Here is a 27,753-nt window from a genome sequence, read left to right as displayed (position 1 = left end):
GCTGTCCATTTCCCCTCCTGCAACCCTTCCTATTTGGAGGCTCCATAAGGCTCGCAACAGACTTACATGCTTCTGACCCTGGGTAAGCGACCCACACAGGGCTGGCCTAATGAAGGAAAGGGAGCCTGGTGGTGAGTGTGACCCGTGAGCTGAGTGAGACATACCCACAGCTGGGAAGTAGCATACACCATAGACTGGGCGTGCTTGGAAACAGAGAGCTATGAGACTTTGAGCTGGGAAGTTGCAAAATCAAAAAGGTACTTAAGGAAAGACTGCCAGTGTCAGCAGGAAATAGGCAGGCTAGCTACTCATCTGATCATTCATTACTGCCTGCCTTCACTCCTTTGCCCATGTGTCTCCACCACAGAAGCCATCCTCAGGGGGCTCCATCTGGGGGGAGACAGACAGGACCAGCAGCACACGAAGAAACACCAAAGGGTAAAGAAGATAAAGATTCTCTCTTGGGGGACTCTGGGACACTTTCCGGAAGCCCCATTGCAGAGGTACTCTGTGCCATCAGAAACACTGTGGCACACGGAGGTGGGGGTGGAGGGAGTCAGGCAGAGGAAACAACCTGAGCAAAGGTAGAGATAAAGAAACTGCTGGTGGGAGAGGTGAGGCGGAGAGCTTGTAAACTAAGCAAGGGCCTGCTCCCTCTCAGGCAGCCTCAGACACATGAGCCTGAGAGGGACAGTCAGGACCAGAGGAGGTGACACCAGAGGAATGGAGGCCCTGCAAACAGCAGGGAGGGAGGATGAGGTGGTACAGAGAGTGAAAGCAGCAGGACTTTAGTGGCCTCTGGTACCTGGGGGACAAGAGGAAGCCCCAAGCTTTGCAGGCTGAGCAGCTGAGAGACCATAGAACAGAAGCTGCGGGCAGAGGTGTGCTGGGAAGGGGCCTGCTCCCCCTTCCGTGGGCTGCTCCATGCCCAGCCACGGTGCCCCCTTGGCAGCACTGGACACACAGCCTGGACAGAGGAGTCCAGGAGTCATGTGGTCAGCTCCTCCTTTCCAACTGAAACTAACCCCTTCTTGTCCCTCTCCACAGGGAAAGGGACACTCGGCCTAACCTCAGGACTTTGGACTGGGGGTCTTTCCCTTCACTGTGTCTCAAGTAAGACTCGGGTTTAGAAGAGGAAATAAGGTGAAATGATACCACTACCACTGAAGAAGGACTCGCTGTGTGTCAACAAGTGGTGAGTACTTCATGGACTTATCTGGAAATTGTATCTCTCGTGACAGCACATGAGCCTGGAGGTGGTATTCATTCCGTTTGACCGGTAATAAGACTGAGACTCAAAGGCCAGCACGTTGCCTAGGATCGTGCTAGGACTGGTATACAACAGAGCTGGCTTAAACCCAAGGACTCCTGCGTTCTTACCGTTCCTATTTTTCACACTTACCTGTCGCCATAGATTCACATGTACTGTCAGCAGTAGAGAAGACTTCACAAAGGAGCTGACAGGAAAGCCCAGAGAAAGAGGTGGGTATGGATTTTCAGGCAGCGGGCCCAGACTGTGCTAAAGCAAGGCTTGGCTTGCAAACAGGAATGTCGGGGGTGGAGAGGGGTTAGGAGAAAATCTCAGAGCGAGACCTCCTGTAGTTTGTCTCACAAATACTTAAATACCACTTACCACGAAACAGACACTGTTCTAAACACTTTATAAATACTAACTCACTTAATCTTCATAACAAACCTATGAGGTGGTACTGTTATTATCCTTAGTTTACCAAAGTTATCCAGTGGCGGGATGAGGACTCGAGTCCTCGCTCTTAAGCGCTATCCTCCACTGATCCCAATTTGCTGTACAGCTCCACCATTTTGTTAGCGGTCGCTGAGGCTCAGAGAGGTGTGCACACTGGCTTAGCGTCACACAGCGAGCGCGCTTCCCCGGACTCGGGGCACGGGCAGCAGGAGAGACCCGCAGCCAGAGCTAGGAGCCGGCAGAGTGCCTTCCAGGCCCCCTCCCCCGACCCCTCCCCCGGTCCCCCTCCCCGAGGAGCCCCGCCCCGGACGTGCCCCAGGCCCCGCCCTCAGGCTCTGCCCACCCCCACCCCCCACCCCCCCGCAACACATACCGGCAGCGCCAGCCAATGGCTGGGGTCCTATAAACTCTACCGTCCGCGCGCTCTAGGCGAGAAGCTAGAGGTAGCCCCGGCTAGTGCGGAGGTCGTGGGCCGTGGGTCTTGGGAGCGAGCTCGCCAGGGAGCAGGAGGCCAAACGACCGAAATCAGAGTCGCAGTCGGAGTCTCCGAGCCGGAGCAGGAGCCTGAGCCGGAGAGCGTCGCCCGTCCGCCCGTCACCGCCCGCGCACCCGGCGCTGCCAGAGCCTCCGGCGCAGCGCGGCCATGGAGCCCAGCAGCAAGGTGAGTCGCGCGCCCGCCGGTCCTACCCGACCGGAACAAAGGCGCGGACCCCTCCGACCCTCCGCCGGCCCGAGCCTCCCCGGCCGCCCGGCCGCTCTGTGCGCCCGGGGCGGGCGCCGCGCCTCTCTGAGCCTCCCCCGGCGGCGGCCTGGAGCGCCGCGCTCTGCCGAGGCGGGGGGCGCGGGTGCGGATGGGCTCGGGATGTGGCAGGCGCAAGGGCGCCGCGTGCGTAGTTGGCGCCCGCACTGAGCATCTGGCTTCCTTCCGGGGGCGCCGCGCCCTCCATGCGGCCCGGCGGGGCCGGGGCACCCCGGGCCCAGGCGCGGCACGTCGCTCACGATCTCCCCGGCAGAGGCCCCGCGCCGACTCCTCCCGGGGCGGGGGAGGGGGCTCGAGCGCGGCGCCCATTGGCTGAGCGGGCCGAGCCCCCGGCCCGGCCCCGGGCTCGGCGCGCGGAGGCGGCAGGACCCGCCCCCACTCTGCAGGCTCCGAGCCGCCTCCGGGTTCGCCCGGGGGCCACACTCTGCGCGCGGCCTGCTGTTGGGCTTTAGACACGGCCTCGCGCGGTCTCCCGCGCCAGCCCTCCGAGGTTCCGAGGCGGAGGGTACTTTTTTCAGGCCGGGGCGCCAACTCCAGGATGCCCGGCTCCGGGGCGGAGACGGAAAGCCGGCCTCTGAGGCCCGTCTTTCCGCGTAGTGCAGGCCCCAAAGCTTTGCCAAGTACTGGGGAGAGGTGCTCCGAGGTGGCACGTTTCCCTGCTCGGGCGCGGCTGGGCCGAGAGAGCTCCCGGGGGGCCGCCGCCGCCGCGAGCCCCGGGAGTGGGGATGGGGGACCAGGCCGGGAAGGGGCCCCAAGCGAGAGCAGATCGGGAGGAGCTCACGCCAGGGGTCCGGGCCCGGGGGCCCGGGGGACACTCCGTACTCTAGATGTGGTCTCCTTCCCTGGGGACAAACAACTGCCTAGATAGGATCTCTTTCTTCATCTGTAGAGCGGCTTGTCCTGCAGGGGATCTTTGTGACTCCCAGAACGGTTCCTTTTCAACAAATATTTATCGATCTCCTCCTGCGTGCAGGGCATTGTTTCTTTCTTACTCCCCCCCCCCCCCCCCGCCGCCGCCCCTTTCCCCTTGCGAAGAGTATTTTCAAGTGACTTTTTCTTTGAAGCGCTCCCTCTCGAATGTTCCCAGCTCCTTGGCAGGGGAGGCATGACGGTCCCCCCCCCTCTTTAAAACCCGGAATGCGGGGACAGGACTGACTCTGCACTGCCCTTCCTTTGGGCCGTGGCTGTCCAGTGGGATTGAGCGGGGTCTTGCCTAGGCCGAGTGGCGCCTGACTGACGCCAGGCGGTCCTCTCAGCGGGAAAAGGCTCCTTCATACCTGTTGAATCCACAGAACTTGTTTCACCCCACCCTGGCCCTTGGGCTTGAGGTGAGACCCTGAGCCGCAAACCCAGCAGTCGTCGGTGAATCATTATCCTGGCATATGGATATAACAAGACAAAAATAAAACAAGTGATTTTAGTTAGTGGTAAGGGCTGGAGACCCTTGCTGTTTTAGAGTGTGACAGGCCTCTTCACCTCTCTGGACCCCCATTTCTCTGTTTGTAAAAGAGAATGATCTTTTTTTACTTCTTCAAGAGTAAGAACTGTCCTGTTCAGCGGGACCTGGGCGTTTATTTGTTGAGTGGATAAGTGAATATTCTGAGCAGAGACAGAAAAGTGCAGGAGAAAGTCAACAGCCGCTTACAGTTTACTAGGCTCTTGGCTAAAATGCCACTGTGTTACTGACCCTGCGTGTAGCCCTGCTGGTTCACAGGCTTGGAGCTCAGAGAAGGGAGGTAAGCTAGTCAGTGGTGGGGCTGGATTTGAACCCAGGCCTAATCAAAAAGGCCTTTCAGTCTCCACTGGCCCCTTTCACCATACCCTTTCTTGAATTTTGGGCCAAGGGGAGAGTTTGCCTAAACTCAAAGGCTGCCCTTGTACGAGCTGGTTCTAAATGCTGTAGCCGGTGGGTATTTTCATGCCATACCCTCCAAACTTAGGACTGTCTGCCCATCAGTAAATAACTTTGGAGAGCACCTCCTTCTCAGTGGTTTATCTGTATTTAAAATTCATGTGTATACACTGTTATACTAGTAGATTATATGCCTACATATATAGAAATTTAAAAAGACACAGACACCAGTTACGGTTAAAAAAAAAAAGCTTTGTTTTGTTTTGCTAAACCCTCTCTGGGTCATTAGTATACATTCTGGAATAAAGCCTTTCCTTTTGGAGACTGATTTGATCAGCAAGCACAGCGCTTTTGTGCAGGATGTTAGACTGAGGCCTGGAGAGGTTATGTCCCTTGCCCAAAGTCTTTCAACCAGGTGTGTCTGACTCTGAAGTTCTTTCTCTCTCTCTCTCTTTTTTTAAGATTAAAAAAAAAAATTAATCTCTACACCCAACGTGGGGCTCCAACTCAGAACCCCGAGATCAAGAGTCGTGTGCTCTACCGACTGAGCCAGCTGGGTGCCCCTGAAGTTCTTTCTGCTGTGTTTCCCCTTCATCTCTTAGGCACTGAGAATAGACTTAACTGACTTCCCTGTGTTCTGTCGTGTCCTCTGCACATTGGTGTCCTCTGCGCATTGTGCAGAGTTTAACTGAGTAGGAAGCGGGGGACAGGTTGAATGCCTCCCCTCCCCGCCAAAGTTTTGCTCATGCCCCCTCCTGGGCAGCAGGCGAGGTGAGCCCTGCCCTAGGACCTCTCACCCAGCCCTTTGTGAAGAATTCCTGGCTAGTCCCTTGTGGCGCCTGGGGCCCCTGGGGCGTGGAGGGGGGGTGCAGGGGGTGGGCGGGAGGGCCTCTGCCTTCTCTGTCTTCCAGATAAAGGAGAAATCAGAGATCTGCAGGGCTCCTCAGCCCCTCAGTGGTATGAAGAACATAGACTTTTAAAGTACTGTGGATGTGGTTTTGAATTCCAGTTTAGTTCAGTTGCCTCATCTGCAGAGTGATGTCATTTTCATTATGAGAATGTAAAAATTCAGAAAAAAATGTGTCTGTCCCCATAGATGCTCCATAAATGTTCCTTGCTTCTCTGGACTCCCACGATCCATACACTTACCTGGGTCCCTGGGTGACTGTACCTGGGTTGTGGCCTCTGTCCAGAAGTTTGGCATTCTGACAGTGTGAGCTTTTGGGGAGCCCCGGGATGCCCAGGCCATGAGTGGTGGTCGATTGAGTCAATCATTCAAGATCCCACCGGCCAGTTCTTCTGCAGCAGGGGTTTGCTGGGAAGCCGGTTTGCGGAGCTAGCACCTGGGTGGGAGGACCGGGCCCAGAGCTGGGTCAGCTAATGTGGCTGCCCTGCCTCCCCTGTGAGGGAGATACAAACCACAGTGACCTCACTGTCCAATGAAAAATCACTTTCCCAAGGTCACACACTGAGCCTCCTACTGCAAAACATGCTGCCAGCCTCTCGGGGTGACAGAAGAGGATCAAGGAGAGTTGGAGCAGGAAGGGACTTCCCAGTGCATGGCTCAGCCCTCCATTTGACAGATAGGGAAAACTGGGGCCCACGGAGGAAAGACGCTTGCCCAAGATAAGGCCCTCACAAAGAACTGGAGATGTTCCTGAGTATTAAAAAAAGAGGATTTTTTCCACACCCCTGCCCAGTGTGCTCCCCTCCCCTCACCCCAGACGAGCAGGAATTTCCACACTCCAGGACTTCCAAGCTCCTTCTGGGTGCAGTCAGAGTCGAAAAGTGGGGTTAGACATAACTTGACAACTGAAATCCTTCTATGAATGGAAACAAAACATGTCCTCAGGAAACCGTGACCTTGGGCAAGTGACTTTCCTCAGAGCCATGGAGCTGGAAGCCTGCTACCCCGTGGCAGGGATGGTGAGACTGGCCAAGTTCCCCACCTCAAGGTGGTGTGGCTCTTTAGGTGGGAAGACCCTTTGTATGGCCACTTTGTGTGCACGGACAGTGTAAACATCTCCATTATGATCCTTGTCCCACGCTGAGCCTTTCAGGGACCCAACCCTTCTTCCCCGGCGCTGGGTCAGTCCCAAATCCCCCATAATCAGCTTGTGACTTCAGGGAGCTCGGCTCTTCCCAGTGCCTCCTGGTCACGGGGTATCAGGGCCGAGAGCTCCTCTCTGGCTTTGAGGGTACAGGCCTCCAGTTCCCCCTCCCCCGGAGCTGGCAGAGCTGGGGAGACCTAGAACAAAGGGGGAAGTGTGCAGCATTGGCTTGGGACCTGCAGCCTCACCCTTCCCCCACCTCACTCCTGGGCACACAGGTGACAAAGCCACTCAGTTTGGTAACCGGCGTCCCCTGGATGGTGGGAGGCTGCGAAGGCTCCTGGTTGGCCTCGTGGGCTCAGAGAGGCTGTGACCATGCTGGCAGGTCCAGGCCTGGCCACCAAAACAAACCTCTGATTGTTACCTCCCTCCGTGGGAGGGGTGGAGTGGAAGCCCGAGGCTCTGCTATCCAGCCGCCAAGCCAGGGAGCCGCTAAGGCATAAACGGTGGGGTTTTGTAGGAACTGAGCAGGGCTCCCAGGCCTTGAACTCGGAGCACAGTGAGGGCAGAGTGCACCCTCTCTAAGACCTTGGCACCAACACCTTGCTGGCTTTGGCCTCTCCAGGGCCTCGGTCCCCTGGAAGGGGAGAGACCTCTTGCCAGATCCAGCTTATGGAACGTTTGGCCACTGAGGCCTCTGCTGGACAGGACGTGTCCCCAGATTGCCTATCCCAGAGCGGGCCTCCCGCTGGTATTTGGGAGTGGGCAGGAAGGGGAGAAACAGCTCTACCATTTGACCTCAGAGAAGCCACACCTTCTGTTGGAGCCTGTTTCCTCAGCTGCGGTGGGGATAATATCTGCCTCTCTGGGTCAGGTCGTAGATTCTTTGAAAATTACGGAAATGTGGGGTGCCTGGGTGGCTCAGTCAGTTAAGTGTCTGCCTCCTGCTCAGGTCATGATCCCGGGGGTCCTGGGATCAAGCCCCACATCCGGGACTTGTGGGGGTCTGCTTCTCCCTCTCCCATACCCCTCCCCCCCGCTTGTGCTCTATCTCTCTGTCAAATAAATAAATAAAATCTTTAGAAAAAATTATAGAAATGATGGAGTCAACTATAGAGAAGCATACAAAGTAAAAGAGTAAACGTCTTCTCCCGGTTGTAATGGTTTGGTGTTTCTCCTCTTTTTGGGCATGTGTATGTGTGTGCCTATAATGGATGACACTTTCTCCATAGTTCTGTATGCCCTGCACAGCCCTCCTGTTCACCCACCACCCGAGAGGTCAGTATCTACAGACGTATTTGCTCTGCCCGTACAAGCAAGTGCCATTTATACAAGTTCGTTTTCCCCCCCTTCCTTACACAAAATGTACATCTGACACATTGTTTTCACTTTGCTTTTTCCCCTAACAGTCTCCCTGGCACTCACTTCCAGTCAAGGACATACAGATGTTGCATTCTTTCCAACAGCTGCTTAATATTCCACTACAGCACTGTGATTAAGATATAGCACCCCCATCACTTTCTTTCCTCATACCATGTGCCCCCGATGTATCTTAGGTTTTTATTTTCTGCCCTCCCACCCCCAATTCAAATATCCAGTTTCAAGGAGGCAGGGCTTTGGTTTGGTTTATTGCCGAATGCCCATTGAATAAAATAGCGTTGGGAACAAGCATTCAGGTATTAGCTTTCCTCAGGAACGTGTTATTAGGAAACCTCTCTTGTGGAGAAGAGGTCTGGAGGGAGTGGGCTTTCTCAAGGTCACACAAGTCGGGGGAGCTGGGACTTAAACTTGTCCGCCAACAGGGACCTCTGCGAAATCCCATGGTCTGACCCAATGACTTTCACCAGGGTCGAATTGGTGCCTGTCTCACCCTTTGAATGGGTATCCGCTTTTCCGGATGTCTGGGACCTGCACACAGCCCCAGGAGCCACTTGTTTGCTTTAATGTTCCATTTTAGGATTAGGACAGACACCTTTTTGGTTATTTGGAGAGGATGATCTGGTTTTATCTGGAAGGCTTTGAAAAGCCTATGCAGTTCATGGGCTAGGTTTGCACAGAGCAGTTCTTTTTTTTTTTTTTTTTTGAGATTTTATTTATTTGAGAGAGAGCACAAGGAGGGGGAGCGGCAGGCAGAGGGAGAGGGAGAAGCAGGCTCCCCTCCCCTCCACCCCCCACCCCAGAAGCAGGGAGCCCGATGTGGGGCTGGATCCCAGGATCCCGAGATCATGACCTGATCCAAAGGCAGACGCTTAACCGACTGAGCCACCCAGGCGCCCCAACACAGAGCCATTCCAAGGACCTAGGGCTTCAAGCAGAAGCTGACAGACTTTTTCTGCTCTGTGGGCCCTGTGTACCATTGTAGTGCAAAAACTGCAATAAACAATATATAAGTCAATGAGTGTGACCGTGTTCCAATAATACGTTATTCGTGGTCACTGAAATTTGAGTTTGGTATCATTTTCATGTATCACAAAATATTATTCTTTTTTTTTTTTTCTTTTCCAGCCACTTAAAAATGGAAACTCCGTTCTTAGCTGGCAGGCTGGATTTGGCCAACAGGCCCTAGTTTGCCAACCTTGGCTTAGAGCAAGATCCACCCAAGTGGCCAGAGGTTTCTGAGCTTCGGCCTGGGCTGTCCTGGCTCAGACTGGGCAAGGCCCCAAAAGTTGCTAGAATAGAATTTGACCTACATAAGAAAGCACCAGGTAGGAACCTTGTTTCCTTCGGGGGCCAGTGCCCAGAAGCAAGGGGGAGGACACGAGCAGGAAGGGCATGGGATTTGGCCTCAGAGACCTACCAGAAGCGTCCCAGAAGCCGAGGACCTTCTGGTTATCTGCTTTTTCCTCTCCCAACGTTCCGTCTTCTCATCTGTGAAGTGGGAGCAGTCTCTCCCCCAGCGCGCATTCCTGGTGGTTAAATCAGGATGCAGAAGCGGCCCCTGGCATGGCGCCTGGGGCCTCACTGGTGCTCTGGGTACTGATAAAAGCAGCAGCTCCCTCCTCTCCTCTCTGCTGGCAAGACTGATGAGTGCCTCCTGCCCCCAGGGCCACCGTGGGGTGCACAGGAGGCTCAGCCATGCAAAAGTCCTGACATCACTGGAAGGCTCGAGGGATGGCCCCCAGAGGAGTAAATGCCTGAGGTCACCTGAAGGTTAGGCTTTGGAAGGGTGACCCATCACTCTTCTTCTTGAAAAGACTTGGCCGGATGGAAGCGGTCAGAGGGTAAACTGCCAGTCAAGGAATCCAAAGAACTCAAGTCCCAGCCCTGGCTTTTGTTTGCTGATGACCCTGGGAGTCTGCCCTCCGACCTTAGGCTCCCCATCTGTCACATGAGCCTGTTACAGCAATTCTGCAATGTCTCGGGCTTCGTTCTTTTTCAATGCCCAGAATTTTGTTCAAAGGAGATCTTAGGAAAAAAACCTACACAAAATAAATAAAAAGGGAGCTGTTATGGATTCCATACTCCCCTGCCTCATCCCCTCCCATCCTCCTTAGAACTTGCGGACCAAGTCCTGTGCTTCCGTGCCCGGCGGAAAACCACGTGGGAAGCTGTGGGAGGAGGATGGCATGGAAGCAGCGTCTGGATTGTGCCGACGCTGGGACCCTCTTCCTGCAGGGAATGCCCTCCCTCTGCCAATATTGACCAAGGGCCTGCTGCCGGCCAAGCCCAAGGCTGGAGCATGGTGCTGAGGAAGGGCACATGGGCATGGGTCAAAAGGCCACAGTGCTTAGCAAGTTACGTGACGCGGCCAGTGTGCCATCTGTCATCCCAGTGTGTGGGAGGAGAGGTCCCAAGGCTAATGCCACATCAGTGGCTTCCCAGGAGAGGGAGGACCCTCGTGTTGGGATAGGGCTGATGGAGGTAGGGGGTGTGAAGTCTCCTCTATGCTGGACCCTGAGCCTGGGCACTTGCTGAACTGAGAGGCCTATGGCACTCCTGGGAGAGCTTGGATTTGAATTCGGGTCTGCCTCATTTCAGCAAGTCCTGGGAGTTGGGAGTTACTACTATTAGCCTGTCTCTGCCTCTCAGAGCTGATGTTCCGGTACCCATCAAATGGCTGAGGTAAAATCTGTTAGGATGAGCACTCTTCTGGCCAAATGGATATCCATAGAGCCTGTTTTGCCTGAAAGCTAAATTCAGAAGTGGTTTGTTTTATGAATGTTCTGTACTATGCCCTTCCCTGGGCAGTCTGGCTGCAGAGGTGGCTAAGACTCAGGGCCCCATTCTTGGGGGGAGTTCCCAGACTGGTGGGTGAACAGCAGATGGGTATTCTCAACTGCTAGAAGCAAAAGCTGGAGACGGTAGAGGATACAACCAGGGCAAAACCCTGCAAGAGGGTGGGATGTTTTAGAAAGTAGCCTCAGCCCCAGGGTGGTCACAGATGGGTGCCCGGGGTAGGCTCCTGGGGGTCACAGATTCCAGACTCCACACTGCTCCTCCACTCTTAAAGAAGGCTTCACAAGAAAGCCACAGCTGTGGGTTTATTCCCCTTCTCTAAGTCGCTACCAAGTCATCCATCAGCTTGGCACCTAAAGAAGCGTGGAATGAATGGATTTCGTCGTGGCACTTCAGTTGCAGCCACAGAGCAGGTGAGGGCAGATGGTGCTGTGGTGGCCCAATGGAGGGTGGCTTCCCATCCTTCCCATCCTTCCCGGATGCAGCAAATGCTTGGCAGGTGAACCCTGCAGGCTCCACGATGGCCACTGATACAGAACTTGACAGCAAATCTTTAGGGAAGGAACTCTGATCCCCATTTCCTATGTGAGGAACCTGAGGCCAGAGGTCTCCATGTGTCCCAGCTCCCAAGTGAAGCAGTTCTCTGTCTTTCAGCCTGGTCTCCGGATTCTCATCTGGGCGTGGTGAGGGCGTGCGTCCTGGGGCAGGTGCTCCTCCCCTGCATCTAGCATCCGGCCACACTGAGCACTCCCTGTTTAATCCGGCTGAATCAGGCCCCTCTTCTTCCTGCTGCACGTACTGTCTCTGCATGTCCTTCACGGCCCAATTCCAGTGTCACCTCCTGGGAACCTATCTTTGATTATCCCCAGGCAAAATTAGAAGTCTTTCCCTCCAGGGCTCCCACAAGGCCTTCTCCCACCCCGCTGTTGGAACTCCGACCACACAGGCCTCCCCACTTGCCCAGGAGCCTCTTCCTTGATGTCAGGACGGGGGCCTGTGTCATCCAGGGACTGGAGCATGGGTCACTGAGCATGCGTGAGTCCTAGTGCTGCAGCCTGCTGGCGTGGCTGTGGGTATAACCAGGGAGTGGGTAGGCAGGTTTTCTAAAGCAGAATTTGACCCTGACCTGCCTATGGCAATTCCAGCGCAGGGGTCTGTCCTTGGCTCCCAGTAGCCCCCACTGCCAGAGGCCACAGCTGCTCAATGGGGCCCCAAGAGTCGCAGACACCCCTGGAACATCAGAGCCAGCCTGAAAATGGAGCCTGTAATAATAGGACTTACCTCTTGCAGAGCCCCTGCTGCGGTGCTGTTTATTTCCTGGTCCACGGGTCATCTATATTGTTTTTCACTTATATTTTTATCTAAATGCTTTGTTCTAAGTAATATGAAACCAAGGGGCTTATAAGTGAATTCTTTTGAATAGGTGATACATTCACATGGTTCAAAATTCAAAAACATGCAGAAGGGTGTTCAACCCAGCCTCTGCCATCCGGATCCCCCAAGGTACAACGTTACCTTTCTTATGTGTTTCTTTTAGGATTTTATTATTTTTATCTATTTGACAGAGAGAGAGAGACACCGCGAGAGAGGGAACACAAGCAGGGGGAGTGGGAGAGGGAGAAGCAGGCTTCCCGCGGAGCAGGGAGCCCGATGCGGGGCTCGATCCCAGGACCCTGGGATCATGACCTGAGCCGAAGGCAGACGCTTAACAACTGAGCCACCCAGGCGCCCTATTTATTTATTTGAGAGAGAGAGACAGAGATAGTGAGAGAGAGCACAAGTGGGGAGCAGAGGGAGAAGCAGACTCCCCGCCCAGCAGGGACCCCGATGCGGGGCTCGATCCCAGGACCCTGGGATCATGACCTGAGCCGAAGGCAGACGCTTAACGACTGAGCCACCCAGGTGCCCCCTTAATGTTATTTTAAGTAGGTAGATAGGTATGTTCTGCCCCACCTCCCATCCTCGTCATTTCCTCTTTTTTTTATACCAAAGGTAGCATGCAACACACTGCTGTGAAGCTAGCTTTTTCCTGAATATATCTGGGGAAGTGTCCCAAATCAGTATGTGAAGAGCTTTCTTTTTTTTCTGTATTCTATGATATAGCTATGTCACATTTTATTAAATCATACTTATATTTATTCTAATGTGAACTACAGAGATCTATATCTAGCACACCATTAGTACCGCACTCTGGACAAGCCGGTGGAAAACCCCGAGCTAACACACGTGACTCATCAGGCAGAGCCCTCACATGGTGGCCTTCAACAGCCACTCTTCAGCCCTCCTTCCTCCACGCTCAGTGCCTTGTGACAGTCTCTGCCTTCATCCCAGCGGTCACCCGATGAGCTTAGCTTGGCTGGGGCCCACAGAGGACATCTGTCAGGTGCTCCTTGCCCACACAGGGCCGATAGCCCTGGGTCTGGAGGCTCCCTGGGGAGCTAAGAGAAGGGAAACTTTGGAAGCAGTGCGGCCCACCATGAGGACTGCCCCGGCCTAGGATGAATGTCTAGAGTTGGGCCAGGAAGGGGCCAGGTGGCCCGGTGGGAAGGATGGTCCCAGCACTCATCTGGTGAAGAATGGACTCCACTTGAGCACTCAGGCTCCCGGAAGCCTCTTGCTCTTTCTCAGCCTCTGATGTGGGAACCTTGGCTTTTTTGCAGTCGTTGGCCTGACAGCTTCTAGAGAATGAAGAGACCATGCTAGGAACCTGTCTGATTAGCCTAGCCATAAGCCCAGTGCTGTCTGTGAGGATCTTGAAGTCAGGTTGTTTCTGTGGGGAAACTGAGGCCAAAGGCTGTGGCTCGGTGCTTCCCGAACTTCCCCTCTAGTGCCCAGCCTGGTGTGCTTCACACACAGTCATTGCTTTTGGCGGCCCCCAACCCCCCAATTTCATGCTCTCACAACCAGTTAAGGGCCGGTTTTATGTCATATTTCTTGGCTTCTTCGTGTTGAAAGGCAGAAAAGAAAAGTCCTCTCCCTTTCTCCAGCAAGGCACCTTGCTCACCCAGGGCTCTCCTGCCTGCTGGCCTCTTCCCTGCCTGCAGCCTTCACACCCAGGCCACTGGGGGACAGAGATCCACCACGCTTTTTCTCCCCCAACCCTTTGCCCATTGAAACACCTTGGCCCAACACTCTTACTCACCCGGTGTCGTGTACTTTTCCAAAGCACATTCCTGGCTGTTCCATCATCTGTGTCCACACAACCCTGGGAAGCTCATGGTCTGCAGATGGTTGCGATGAGTTGGGGAGTCAAGAGCCCTGAGCTCCACCCTGGCTCTTTGCAGACTCCTGAGTAATCTGGGACTTGTCTCTGCCTCTGAGGACTCAGTTTTCTGCTCTGTGAATGGAGGGAGGGGAGGGCAGGACCACATCTCCAGTGCTGCCAAGCATGACTGTTCCCGCCTTGCATGCAAGCAGATGGGGGTCCAGGCAGGATTGGGGAAGGGTGGCAGCTTGCTGGGATTCAGGTCTGCTGGAATCAGAAGCCAGCACTTTCCAGTCCAAATCCAGGTGCTTCCCCCTCCCTATGCTGTTCCTCCCACATAATTTGGCCCCCCTTGCACAGGGGAGTTGATTCCTGGGCCTCCCAAATGGGGTCTGGAGCCACCTGGACCCGGGGCATGGCTCCACCAGAGGAATGAGACTCCAGAGGGCCAAGACCTGGCTACAGAGAGAGAGAAGACCTGAATTCCCTTCTCTCCCCAGGAGTGAGTCTGGCCAGCCCGGTGTCTAGAAGTCAGCGGGGCTGGTTTGGGCATCCGAGGTCAGGAAGTGGCCAAGTTTCCTGGGGGAAGGACTGGTGTGGTGCCAGGAGCCAGGCCAGCTATCTGAGCATGGGAACCTGCCAGGCCAGGCCCTGCCCTCTAGTAACCTGGGCCCAGACATGCCTGTAATAGGATGGGGGTTTTTTGTCTCTGCAGAAGCTGACAGGCCGTCTCATGCTGGCCGTGGGAGGAGCAGTGCTTGGCTCCCTGCAGTTTGGCTACAACACTGGAGTCATCAATGCCCCCCAGAAGGTGAGTCCTGCGCCTCCCTTAGCTTATCAACACCAGCTTGCTCTGCTGGGCACTGCACATCCCACAGGTTCACCCTGCCTCTTGGCTGTCAGTCATTTACATCAGTTCACCATCTGCTCCCGCCAGCCAATTTGCTGACCCTGAACAGGTCAGAAACTCTTGGCTTTGGCCTTGGAATCCTGGGGCTGCAAAATCGTGGGGGCTTTATGAGTCATCTTGACCAACCTTCCATCCAACACAGACATTTGTAATCATCAAAGCAATGCTTGATATAATGACACCCTCGGGTTCCAGAGGGCTTGGTGGTGCTTATCTCCTTGCTGCTCACACGTTCTCCAAGGCAGGTGGGGAGAGTGGCCAGAGCAAGGAAACCTGCCCGACATCACCCAGCTGGGCCGGGATGGAGCTGTTATCCAACCCCAGTCTGCCTTGGAGCCCTCCTAACCGGGTGGTCCCCAAGCGTGCGCTCACACCCGTCCACAAGCAGCACCCTCCCTTGTAAGGCCACCTGTTCCACTTGGAAACAGCCTCCTTCCCCTGGAGGCCCTATGCCAGTCCAAGTAAAAATGGTGTCTCACCCTAGGGAACCCTAGGGAGTAGGGGTCTGTGCTTCCTTCCTTCTCTCCGCAGCACATCCCAGATCTGTCCTCACTTGTTCCCTTGAGTATCAGGACTGGGAGGGACCCCCCGAGACCACCTCCAGCTCAGCCCACTTGCTTTAGGGAGGAGAGACAAGGAAAGGGGTCAAGGGGCAGGAAAGGAAACCGTAAGGCGTGCCTTCTCGATACCAGCCTTTCTGCATATATTTATGAGGTTGGGTGGTGAGTTCCATTTTATAGATCCAAAGACCAAGGCCATGGGCAGATGAAATAACCAATAGGCTCAAGGTCACATAGCTGGTGAATGGTGGATTCAGAAGCCAGACGGTTTCCACAGTCTCAGGCTGTCTTCCTGACCAGCTGCCTTGTCAGGTGAAAAATCTGTACCTTCGTGGGGAGGACGAAATGAGAGTGGACCATCCTGTTAGGACCACATTCTGTTGTCCAGAGGGTGAAGCTAGAAAGTGAGTGTGGCAGGCCCCCGAGGACCAACGGCTCGTCCAGGGGAGCTGGGCAGTGTCGGGAGTCAGAGCTGGTCCTCCTCCAAATAGGCGGAGGGTGGCTGTGGGGGGCCACGCCTCATGTCCGGGAGCAGGTCACCAGGAAAGCCTGGCCTGCTGAGTCATGCTCAGCATGGTCCACTGCAGCAGAGGTGACAGGACTTTTCCAAACTTGTCTGAAATGGCGCCCATGCTTGGAACAGCCCCAAGCCCTGCTTTAGCTAAGTGTTCTGAACAGCTCCTGCCAAGGTGTGTGCCTCCGAGCTGGCTCCATTTGGGAATCATACAGATGGAAATTCTGCACAGTCTTAGAGGATGGTTGACTTCTGCACTTGATTGCCCCTTGGGGTCCCCTGGACCCTCCTGATTCTGATGTGTTTTATCTGGGATGCTGTTTGGCCATTGAATGTTTAACACACCCCAACTGATCCTAATGTGTGGCCAAAGTCAAGAGCTCCTGGGTTAAGTGATGTCTCAACTGTGACCACCTAGTGAGTTAATGACAGGATGAGGACTCTGAGATCAGGATAGAAGTGTTTTCCAGAAACAGAACAGGGTGGGGTAGGCAGAGGAGAGAGACTGGTGTGTCTAGGGTAGGGTGAGCGGGAGGAGAAAGAAGGCTGGGAAGGCCAATAAGGTAAGTCCAAGCCTGGCTTACAAAGGGCCTTGTGGGCAGATTTCATCTACAAAATATCAGCCAGTGGCACGGCATGGCACCATGAGGATGGGCACGTGGGCACCAAGTCGTGGGCCAAGCCAGGAGTATGGACTTCAGAGTGAGGACAATAGGGACTCATTGAAGAGGACAGATAGAATCAGATTTGCATTTTAGGGAAAGGATTCGGGCATCTGGGCGGTGGGAGGGATCTGAGAATGGGAAATGAGAGATAGGGAAATAGTGAGAAAGCTGCTTTGGAGTAGGGATAGGAAAACAAACACCAAGCAGGAAGAGTGGGCAGGATTTGGTCATCAGTTCAGTGTGAGGACAGGAGTAGGGTTTAAAAGTGGCTTCTGGGTTTCTGGAAGGGGAGCAGATATGGGAGGAGCTGAGTGGTGCGGGAGGGACATGCAAGAACTGAGGTTTGATGAGACACGGAGAAATACAGGAAACATTTGGACATGGGATCTGTTCCTCCGGCAGGTAGTCAGCTGGAGAACAACTGGGAGTTGGTCAATGGTGTCCAAATAGCAGGAGAGGGGGATGTCCTAGAGACTGGGATAAAAAGAGGAGTTGAGTAATAGGGTGAAGGAGTGCTGTCAGGTGCCCCAGAGGGTGAGCTGGACAAGTCAGCCCATATTGCCCAATGCCAAAGACCGGATGGTGCCCCTGTGGTGACCAAAGGTTGACTGGGTGGAACCGTGTGGGTAGAAACCTCCCTGCAGCTGGTTAGGAGGGAGGGGGGATGGGAAAGAGTAGGGAGGGTCCTTCCAAGAGATTCTGTGGAGAAGGAAGAAAAGAGGGTGGTGGTTGGAGGGTGGTCCATCTGGGATGCCTTTTCACATGTGAAGACTTCAGTTTTTAAATGTGCCATCAGGAATCAGCAGAGGGGGTGAGGGCAAGATGGGGAGGGGTCTCGGGAGGCAGGGGCTGAAGGGGAGCAGGGGCACCGGGGTTGCGTTCGGCTGCGAGCAACTCCCGAAGTTGCAGATGCAGACAGATCCACGGTGCGGTTCTCCGGTTCTTGGGGCCTCCCGCCTCAGCAGAGACCGGCGGAGGGCGAGAACAGCTGAGGAGGGCGGCTGGGGCAGCTGGCCAGGGCGGCCAGCAGGCCTGGTGGGCGGCACAGCGGGCGCAGCCGAACTGGAAACGGCGTCGATGGCAGCATTTGTGGGCGCCTGTCCAAAGCTCACTTCAGGAGCCCGCCGCCGAGGCCCGCAGCAGAGCGGGGTTTCCGGGGTGCGCCCGCGCCCGTGTTTACACCTGCACCTCGCACGCACCTCCCGCGAGCCTGGCCCTAGTCCTTCCAACCGGAGCCGATTCGCCGTGATACACCTGGCCTCTGAAGAGGGGGTAGGATGGCAGGAGAGTAAGCGATGACCGCCGGGCCGGTGACTCAGGCCTGCTGACACTTTCACTCCACAAGGGCTGCACCAGGCCCTGTCCCAGACAGAAGGGAGGGATAAGCTGTGACACACGGTCTGAGCTGGGCCCCACCCCACCCTGCCCGGCCCTAACCTCCGAAGACTCCAGGGGGCGGGGGAGACTCCTGGGAAGACCCAGGGCATAATTAATTGGGGGGGGGGGGTGGCTTCCTAGTTAATGGAGGGCTTCGGGGTGCCTCCGGAGCAGAGAGAGGAAGGCAGGCTAATGCTGGCGTGGGTGGGGTGGGGTGGGGGGGCAGTCTTTCAAGGAGGAGTTAGCAGCTGGGCAGACCCTGAAGGGGAGTCAGGAAGGAGGGACAGGTGGCCCAGGCAGTGGGGATGGCCCCTGCGGAGGTGCAGTGGCAGGAAGGGTTGCCCTGATGAGGAAGTGCCCCCACCGCGACCGACCATCTGTGTAAAACTCTTAGGAAGAGGCCCTGGGCTGGTCCTGTCCGCCCGCTCTTTGAAGGAGACTGCGCCCCACTAATGGTGAGGATGCCAGAAGCTGGGGCTCCTCCATAAAACAGACCCCAAAGGGCTTCCTACTGGAAGTGGTTAATTAATCATAACATTATCTTAAATGTTTACAGGGCACCTTCTGGTAAATTATCGCCTCACAGGCAGCCCCACAAGGTGGGTGGGGCTGGGTTATCTTGCCTTCTTCTAAAGGAGGAAGCTCAGGCTGGTGAGGTCACTTGGTAAGTGAGAGGCTGAGGTACGGGTGGCCTCCACGCCTCACCAGGGAGGGATGACCACATCCCTGTGACTCCCCTGCCAGGCCTCCTATCTCCTGGGGAGGGGGAAGGAGGGAAGCCCAGCCACAGAGAGAGCAAAGAAATGAACAAGGCATCCCGACCACCATCCTGGGTGGAGAGAACTGCCTCTCCCTTCCCTAGATGGCTGAATTGCCAACAGAGATGACGAAAGGCCATTCAGAATCCATGAGTTCCTGGCCAAGGGACAGTGTCAGGCAGGTCTCGGAATAAGGCATCCTCAGAAACCAGAGTTGGGGTTGGAAGGGGCCTTATGGTCCACTGGCTCAGCGTTCCTTGTTTGACAAAGGAGGAACTTGGCCTGGAAAGCAGACGAGGTCTCCCCAAGATGACCCAGCTTGTGAGCGAAGGAAGGAGAGGGAAGACCCACGTCCCATCAGAGCTCTCTGCCTACTGGGGCTGCAATGGGCTCCGGGCTCCAGGCTCCAGGCAGCATCTCCTTAGGGCTGTCAAGACCCAGAGAGTTCTGGGTCCCTCGCCTCTCCCCTTCACCCATCCCCACTAACACAAGTCCTTACAGCTTACTGTGCGCCAGGCCTTACTCTCAGTGCTTCAGAAATCATCCTTCAGTTGTTTCTTATAATGACATCATTAGGTAGGCCCTAGAATCCCTGTTTTATAAGAGAGTGAGGGCACAGAGATGTTAAGCAATTAAACCGGGGACACACAGCTTGTAAGCGGCAGAGCTGGGAGTCTGGCTCCAGTTTGCATCCTTGCCCACCACAGGAATGGCAGTTTTACACTACAGTCAGATGGGCACCCAAACACCGTTTCACACACCTACAACTGCTACCCAGCTGGTCCCTCTTGCTCTGACTTCCAGGCCAAGTCAAGCTCAGTCATGCACAGACCTCTCAACGGTTTCCCACACGCAGTTGCACAATCTCTTACACCATTGCAGCCTGTCACAGCTACATCATCGCTTCAGCCCTTCAGATTCATGGCTTGCTTATCAATTAGTGACAACTCTATTCCCAGCCCCGTTGCTGGGACCCAGTGACACAGATAAATCAGACACCCCCCACATTGAAGTTTAGTCTAGAGGGGACACATGTCTCCTCGTGATGAGCTGTCTCGGGGCAGCTGTGGATGAAAGTGTGGACGAGCCCTGTAGGAGCAGAGAAGGGGGAGGGAGAAGGTACCTGGCCCAGAGAGCAGGGGCCAGATAGTTCCTTGGTGTTGTGGGAAGCCGGCCCACGAGCAGCATTCCCGCCAGTGTGACAACCAGCAGTGTCTCCACACATGGCCAGCTGTTGCTGCAGGGCCCGATGGCCCCTGTTTGAGAACCACTGCACTAGAGAAGGAGAGGTGGCTTCAGGAAGGCTTTCCGGAGGAGTATGTGTGTATTCTCGGCTCCTCGGGGAGAAGGCCGAGGAGCAGCACAAGCAGGAACTGCAGAGATGTGGGGAGCCTGGGGGGTGTGGGGTCGGGGGAGGGCAGTGGGGAGCCAAGAAAGGCTGTGAGCAGGGCCTGCCACAGGGATGGGAAGATCCCTCTGCTGGCAGGGGAGGCTCCGGAGGCCAGGGACCAGTGAGGAGGCCAGAGCAAAGGCCTGGCCTGGGTTTAGAGAGAAGCCGTGTCAGGGCTCTTCCGGAGAAGCAGCATGGGTGGTGGGAACCTCTACTAGGGGTTGGGGCCCAGCTTCGAGCTCCATCTGGCTTCTCCGCCTCTTCTGCAGGCCCCAGGAGGCCCAGGGGACCTAGCAGGTGGGGCTATCAGTCCAGGCCCACCTGTAGCATCTGACCCTGGGGCATGGCTGAGAGTTGCTATGGAGACATAAACTCTGGACTGAGGGTGGATAGCTGTGGGGGAAAGGAAACCAGGGAATAGGAAGTTGGGGTCAAGACCACGCTGAGGGACTGAACTGGACTAGCTGGCCCTTTCTTCTTTCTAACTGGAACTCAGAGCTTAGGTGGCTTTTTAACGCCTTCACCCGCCCCCGCACCCCCCCCCCCCGAACATCTAGGACAGAGAAGAGAGGCTGGAGGAGCTCTAACTCTCCCTCACAGGATAATCTAGAAGACCCTGGGGTAGAGGAATCTACAGGGAACGATGTTGAGACCAGCCAGAGGTTCCAAAGCATACCCCTTCTCTTGGCAGTAATCTAGAATTCTAGATCAAGGGTTGGCAGGGAGGCCAAATCAGCTAGCAGCCGTTTTTGTATGGCCCATGCAGTAAGAATGGTTTTTACATTTTTAAAGGGTTGGGGGTGGTGGAAAAAAATCAGCAACTGTGCCTGTATGTGGCCAGCAGACCCTAATATTTTCTATCTAGCCTTTTACATAAAATGTTTAGCAATCTCTGCTCTAAAGTTTGACTTGTATGCTTCCTGCTGACAGGGAACTCACTACCTGTGAGGTGGGCAGTCTCATCCTCTGAAGCCTAGAAAGCTTTTCTTCCCTGAGCTGAAGTCTGTGTCCAGGGCTCTGTAGACCTGCTGGGTTTCTGTGCCTGGGGCAGCCAGGCAGGGTCCGAGGAAAGACTCCCTGAGGTAGGCGCCTGGTTCCTTCAGGTCCTTTCTGGCACTGTGAATTCCTTAGGATGATGCTTTGTCTTCAGGCAGTTTAGAAATGGGAAACCCTGTCTGCCCCTAGTGCTCCTCTGAAGACGGCAGCTTCTCTCCTTGAAAGGACAGTGGTGACATGAGTAACAGCTTATTCTGTATGCTGGGCAGCAGACTCCGCCTCATGCCCAGGGCCTGACTGCAGACATCGCCCAGACACAGAGGAAGTCAGAACTTCCTCCGCAGACAGGCATGCATGTGGTCCTTTTCCCACAGTTGCCTGGGCCAGGAGAAGAGGAGAGGGGGGGATTCTCGAGGAGTCAGATGTGATGCAAGCCTCCCCCCACCCCAGGAGAATTGCAGGCTAAGGAAGATCTTTTTACTGGGAACTATCTAGTCCAAGGGATCTCGGCTGCCCAGAGCAGGCCCGCTTCGCTACACGGACCCCTACAGTGTCGCCGAGTGGGCATCTGCCTTCTAGGGTCAGTCAATAGGGTGATTGGACAGAGAGATCCTTCATAGTCTCAACTCCCAAGAGCCTGATGCCATGGTAGTCCCCCTTCTTTCTCCCCCCGTGCAAGCACTCACACAGACCCTCGGGGGTGTGGGGGGAAGGCTGGGAATGGGCTAGGAAGGGAGCAGAGATGCAGATGGATGGCTAAGCCTGGCACATTTGACGTGCAGGGCTTTGATGCCATGATGGGGAGTAATTAATCATGGGAAGCAGAATCGCTTCGGTGGATGGGAGGAGTCAGGAGCAGAATCCAGGCGAGACCTAGGGCAGGTGCTGCATGGGTTAGAATTGGTGGGACCTGGTGATTGATTGGATGCGGGGTGGCAGCAGAATTGAGGGTATCGCCCAGGCTAGTGAGGAGCATGTGAGGTGGGGGCTTTCAGAAGCACGAGCCAGGCCTTACTCAAACAGGAGCTAGGCTGTGGAGGCTGCCGGTGACCCTGTTGGGGAGACTGGGTCTGTGGGGTCCTTTTGAGGGAGTAGGCTCTTCTTCACTTAGGGGCACTCAGCCACCGCTAGGATGGATATTGAGGGCACTGACTGGGTGGAAGGTGATCCCAGAACTTCTCCCTGTGTAGGCTTCTGATTCTCCAGGGACTCCCTGCCTTTCCTGGGACCAGGGCCAGCTCAGCCCCACGTGGGGCATGGACCCCCAGCAGGAACAGGACACGGAGTCCCCACACCAACAGCAGAAATGGAAAACCAGACATAGCTTCTTCCCAAAAATCTTAAGTGCCAGATCAAAAGGCAGGAATACACTGCACAGCCTCAGTTTGGCCAGGAAGTGCCGCTGGGGGGTGGAAAGGATGAGCCTGGGGCCACGGGGGAAGGGGAAGGGGGCAGGCGGCTCACCCTTACCCACCTCCATTAAGTGGTCTGAGTAGCAGGGGAGCTCATGAGCTGTTGAGCTAGCTCTGGACAAGGTTGGGTCCCTCTGACTTGTTACCACAAGCAGCACACTTAACTGGGGAGGGGAGCCCCTGGGAATGTGGTCCTCTTATTGGATGCCTCCGCATCTCCAGCCAGCCCCCAGGAAGAGGGTTAAAGACCTGAGCTGCTGAAACCGGAAGCTCAGCCTCACATCTTTAAGCTCATTTAGGGAGTAAGCCCTTACTCAGCACTTGTGGACTCTGCACACAATTCAGGCAATTCCGTTAGCTGACTTCTTGGCAAAAATCAAAATGATAGGTGGAGAGTTCTCTTGAGACAGCATCTGAACCACGGGGGGCAGAGGAAGACCCTGGGACCTACAGAATGCAAACATGAAAGGTTATCTGGGGCAAATACCTCTCCCTGCCCCGGTGGAGAGCCCCAAGGGCAGCAGAGTGAGACTGACGGAGGGAGAGAGATTTCCACACCGATGATGGGTCCTCAGTGGGGCGAGTGTCATTTATCTGGACAGTTCCCTTATCCAGGACAGCCTGTTCTCTGCAGAGCTTGGTAAATGGAGCATCACTTCTCTCAACCAGTCCTCCTCGGGGGTTGGTGTTAGCTCTAGAAGAACAGAAGCACTTTGTTTTGTTTGTTAAAATCTGCCTTCTTTCTGCCCCCTGCAGAAGCAGGGGCTCCCAGGAGGAGAGCCTGAGGCCCTCTCTTCATTTCAGCCTCCCATTCACTCACCAGGCGGGGATAGGCCCCAGTGTAAATCCACTGGGGTCCCCGCCCCCAGGGAGGACAGACCCCTGGGACCCTTTGAGCTGGATCTCACAAGGTTTCAGCATGGTTAAGGCAGGATGGGCCCTCTAGGCGGAGTAACCATGGAGAGTGTGGAAATGAGTCCTAGAGCCGAGGTAGAGACGGTGGGAGAGGGGGGGAGGTCGGGCTGATATCTGACCGGAGCCTTGACTTTGAATTATGGGATGCAGGGTTGACTGGACCTTGTCAGCGGTCTGCACTGCCCTTGGGTCAGTCCTGGAACATGATGGGGTCCCTTGGCTCAGGGGTGGTGCCAGGCACCACGCAAATACTCTCTGTCTCATTAATCCTCTGCAGCACTATGAATCGGATATTGCTAATGTCGCTGTTTGAGACGAAATAATTTGCCTGAGGTCACAGTTGAGATATGTGGTAGAGCTGGGACCTGAACTCAGTTGTTGTCCAGGTTCCTAACCCCTGCACTCTCTGGCTTCCCTGGGACAGATGAGTAGATCATGAGGGCTGCCTCCTCCGCTCCCCACCCCCATGTCAACCCATCCTAACCCCCTGGAGCCTGGCCTCCTGTCAGGTATCTGCAGACCCGGGACAGATCATGGCAGCAGGGTAGGAAAAAGGTAGTGGCCAAGGAACCACTGCAACTGTGGGGCCAGGCCCAGCATACTCAATGGGCAGTCCTGGGACCGAGGGCCTCAGTTTCCCCCCTTGGCAATTGTGGCTACCCACCACCTCCTCTTCTGCTAGACCCCTGGGGCTTGGGAGGGTTAGGGAGGTCCAGGAGCAGTGGCATGGAGGTTGTGCAAGAGGCTGTGCGCTGCTGCGTGTGGAGGGACTTGCAGCAATCGTGGGGAGGGCTGTTAGGACGGGCTGGGCGCAGGCTAGGTGCTCAGGGAGCTGAGTTTGAGCTGCGGGTGGTTGAAGGGAAGAGGGACATCCTGGTTTGTGACTGGCTGAAACCAGGAGTATTCAGATTGTGAGCACCAGTATGGGTATGAGATGGTGTGTGCACAGGAGGCTCTTTCTGGGTATGTTGGGTCCGTGCCCAGCTACGCATGTGGCTGGGTGGGTCAGGCCAGTCCCATGGCGCTGGTTGTGTGTGTGTGTTGCCTGAGAGTAGGGTGAGTGTGTTCAGGCAGAACCGGTGGATCAGGCCAGGCCCTCCCTTGGGTGGGGGCAGGGCCAGGGGGCAGGCCTCTAGGACAGGTGTTTCCAGTTCCTGGAACCGCTTCCTTGTCCTTAGCCTCCCCCATACCTCCCAGCCTGGCACCTGGCAGAGGGGAGGAGGCCATGGATCCTTCGGGGTGGAACTCCCATTAATAGCTGGGCCGAAGGGTCAGAAAGCAATTGTGTGAGGCTCGGGAGCACGTCTTTTATGCAAGTTGGTCACACCAGGCCCTGAGTGTAAAGTCAGTGAGTCAGTGAGCCTGCCCTTCCCTTCGTCCCAGAGCGTCTAGAACCAGGAACTATCTGTCCAGCTGTATTTCCTCCCCAGCAAGGAGACTGGGGAGACGGCGCAGGTGGCAAGAGCCTAGGACCTTAGGCGCCTTGAAGAGAAGAGGGGCAAGTGGGAGGAGGCACTTTCTCCCTGCTCTGTGCCTGAACTTCCACCTGAACTGTCCCCCCACCGCCCCCCAGCAAGTTCTGTTGACCATGTGACCCCCCCAGGGCACTGGAAACCAGACCTGGGGGAAACATGGGAGCTGGCACCGCTCTTGGAGATGGAGCCCAGCCCCTTGTTTCTCCCCTGGGGAAACTGAGGCCCACAAAAGGGAGGGATTTGGCTCAAGGACGTGCAGTGAGTTTGGGGCCTGGCCAGGTGCTGGGCCCTCTCCTGCGGAGAGTGGGCCATGCAAGGGGAAAAGGGCAGCTGGGGGCCCCCCTTGTTCAGGAGGCTGCTTCTCCTGCAGGTGATTGAGGAGTTCTACAACCAGACATGGATCCACCGCTACGGGGAGCGCATCTTGCCGGCCACACTCACCACACTGTGGTCCCTCTCCGTGGCCATCTTCTCTGTAGGAGGCATGATTGGCTCCTTCTCCGTGGGCCTTTTTGTTAACCGCTTTGGCCGGTGAGCAGAGGGGTCCTGGCCCTGGCCGGGGTGTCCCAGATGGGAGGGGGGAGACTTCCCTGCCTGTTCAGGGTGTTGCCTATGACCTAGCCCCTGGGAATCTGAGGAGATGAAGGCACCCACCTGACCTGTGACCCCACCCCCAGGCGGAACTCAATGCTGATGATGAACCTGCTGGCCTTCGTGTCCTCTGTGCTCATGGGCTTCTCGAAACTGGGCAAGTCCTTTGAGATGCTGATCCTGGGCCGCTTCATCATTGGTGTGTACTGTGGCCTGACCACAGGCTTCGTGCCCATGTACGTGGGGGAGGTGTCTCCTACGGCCCTTCGAGGGGCCCTGGGCACCCTGCACCAGCTGGGCATCGTTGTCGGCATCCTCATTGCCCAGGTAAGCTGGGGCAGGGTCTGTTTGCTCGCACTGCCCGCACCCCACAGCTTCGGTGGCTCTCATGTCTATGTCCATATGACTCCCCGATGAGAATTCTCATCCAGCCTTCCACAGCCCTGCAGCAAAGGACGGCCTCGTGGCACACATCCTAGTAGGCCAGATCCCGGAGAACACTCCGCCACTCAGGATTTCCCCAAGGCCTCCCTGGCGTGAGAGCCAAGTCCAGATGACCCTTCCCGTCCCAGCCTACTCAGCCTTGTGTCCTGTCCTTCCCCTGGGGATCCAGCCTCAGGGGAGCCCACTGGTACCCCCACGTGCCAGGCTCTCCCATGCCTCCAGGCCTTGATGCCTTTATATATACACTACCTTTGCTCCAGAAGGCTTTCCCTTCCCCATCCCCAAGCCCCCATGCCCTGTGACTCGCCTGCCACATTTGTAGCCATGCCTTTTGTCCCCCTACCTGTGCCGTGAGGTAGGTCCTACTTTCCCCGTGTGACAGATGAGGGAACTGAGGTTCAGAAAAGCTAAGGCTCGCCTTACCGGCAGCGCCTCCACAAAGAAGGTGAAGGCCACTGGGTGGAGTGGGGCTCAGAGTGGGGGCTGGGGCAGGGGTGCCCGGGGCCACTTCCTCCATCCCTGCTTCCCCCAGGTGTTCGGCCTGGACTCCATCATGGGCAACGGGGACCTGTGGCCTCTGCTGCTGAGCATCATCTTCATCCCGGCCCTGCTGCAGTGCATCCTGCTGCCCTTCTGCCCTGAGAGCCCCCGCTTCCTGCTCATTAACCGCAATGAGGAGAACCGGGCCAAGAGTGGTACGGACAGGGCCCTGCCCTCCTCCCCTCACCACCCCCTGGCCCCGGCCTTCTTCCTGCTCTGAGCCCCCCCCCCTTTCCCCCCGGCCCCCCCCCCGCCCAGTGCTGAAGAAGCTGCGCGGGACGGCTGACGTGACCCGCGACCTGCAGGAGATGAAGGAGGAGAGTCGGCAGATGATGCGGGAGAAGAAGGTCACCATCCTGGAGCTGTTCCGCTCGCCCGCCTACCGCCAGCCCATCCTCATTGCCGTGGTGCTGCAGCTGTCCCAGCAGCTGTCGGGCATCAATGCTGTGAGTGCCCCCTCACCCGCCCTTTCCTGTGGGCCGCGGCCAAACCCTGTGGCCAAGTGACCTGAACCCCAACTGGAAACAAACATGCCCCTGCCAAAGGAGCAGCTTTCCTTCAGAACCCAACCCCGCAGCGCCCTGGTCCCGTGTCCCCTTCGTTCTGTCCTCACCCTGGGTCCCGCACCCGCAGGGACAGAGGCAGGAGAAGGGCCACGGCACCCGGCCAAGCCCCAGCCACTTCTCTGGCCCCTAGGTGTTCTATTACTCCACGAGCATCTTCGAGAAGGCGGGCGTGCAGCAGCCTGTGTATGCCACCATCGGCTCCGGCATCGTCAACACAGCCTTCACTGTCGTGTCGGTGAGTCTGCGCCATGGCCCAGCCCCGGTCAGCTGTCAGGTTCCAGCGCAGGGTGGCCTCCGGGCCTCATGACCGAAGGGCAGAGCTTACCGTGAGCTGAGCGTGTGTCAGGTTCTCCGTAAGTGCTGTCGCATCTCATCCTCACAAGCCTGTCAAGTTCATTACTCACATCAAACAGCCCACGACACTGATGCTCAGAGAAGTGCAGTGGCTGCCCAGAGTCACAGCCAGGATGCTCCACTCTGGGGCCAGTTGTCACGCCCTGTCCTGCTGTCTGGAGCCAGCTCTCTGCCCCTCAGATCCTATGTGGTCCCTGTGAGCCCCAGGGAGGAGGTGGTGCCGTCTTCCCTGGTCTCTGCAGTACCATGTGGCTTTCCCAGCACTGGGGATGAGCCTCAGGATGGGAGTGGGGGTCAGAGAGGCACCGGGAGCGGGCGGCACTGACCCCGTGTCTGCCCACAGCTGTTTGTGGTGGAACGAGCCGGCCGGCGGACCCTGCACCTCATCGGCCTGGCCGGCATGGCGGGCTGTGCCGTGCTCATGACCATCGCGCTGGCGTTGCTGGTGAGTGGCCACGCTCGGGGCAGGGCGGTGGGCGGGACAGCCCCCAGGAGCTTCCGGTCCCAGAGGGACTATGGCAGCCCCAGCCTGGCCAG

At 56.2% G+C, this 27,753-nt stretch overlaps 1 protein-coding gene across 5 annotated transcripts in view; it reads left to right on the top strand.

The window, feature by feature from the left end:
* Positions 1-322: 322 nt before the first annotated feature.
* The window catches only part of SLC2A1 (solute carrier family 2 member 1), a 30,240-nt gene continuing 2,809 nt past the window's right edge, over positions 323-27,753 (top strand). Inside the window, exons 1-12 of one of the 5 annotated variants that reach the window (XM_021684246.2) lie at positions 323-438; positions 1,048-1,195; positions 1,415-1,482; positions 2,135-2,366; positions 8,874-10,957; positions 14,465-14,560; positions 25,092-25,252; positions 25,399-25,639; positions 26,289-26,451; positions 26,555-26,742; positions 26,993-27,097; positions 27,560-27,661. In XM_021684246.2, the coding sequence (XP_021539921.1) occupies positions 10,913-10,957; positions 14,465-14,560; positions 25,092-25,252; positions 25,399-25,639; positions 26,289-26,451; positions 26,555-26,742; positions 26,993-27,097; positions 27,560-27,661 (1,101 nt within the window). In that variant the 5' untranslated portion in view covers positions 323-438; positions 1,048-1,195; positions 1,415-1,482; positions 2,135-2,366; positions 8,874-10,912. Of the gene's footprint in view, positions 439-1,047; positions 1,196-1,414; positions 1,483-2,088; positions 2,367-8,873; positions 10,958-11,156; positions 11,175-14,464; positions 14,561-25,091; positions 25,253-25,398; positions 25,640-26,288; positions 26,452-26,554; positions 26,743-26,992; positions 27,098-27,559; positions 27,662-27,753 lie in introns of those variants that run through there. The other 4 variants (XM_021684247.2, XM_044914491.1, XM_044914492.1 and 1 more) reach the window with 4 other exon arrangements.

Source organism: Neomonachus schauinslandi, chromosome 4 (assembly GCF_002201575.2).
Source record: "Neomonachus schauinslandi chromosome 4, ASM220157v2, whole genome shotgun sequence".
In the NCBI taxonomy this organism is placed as follows: Eukaryota; Metazoa; Chordata; class Mammalia; order Carnivora; family Phocidae; genus Neomonachus; species Neomonachus schauinslandi.
The sequence above is the reverse complement of the archived record's forward strand: the minus strand, read 5'-3'. Positions and strand labels throughout refer to the sequence as shown.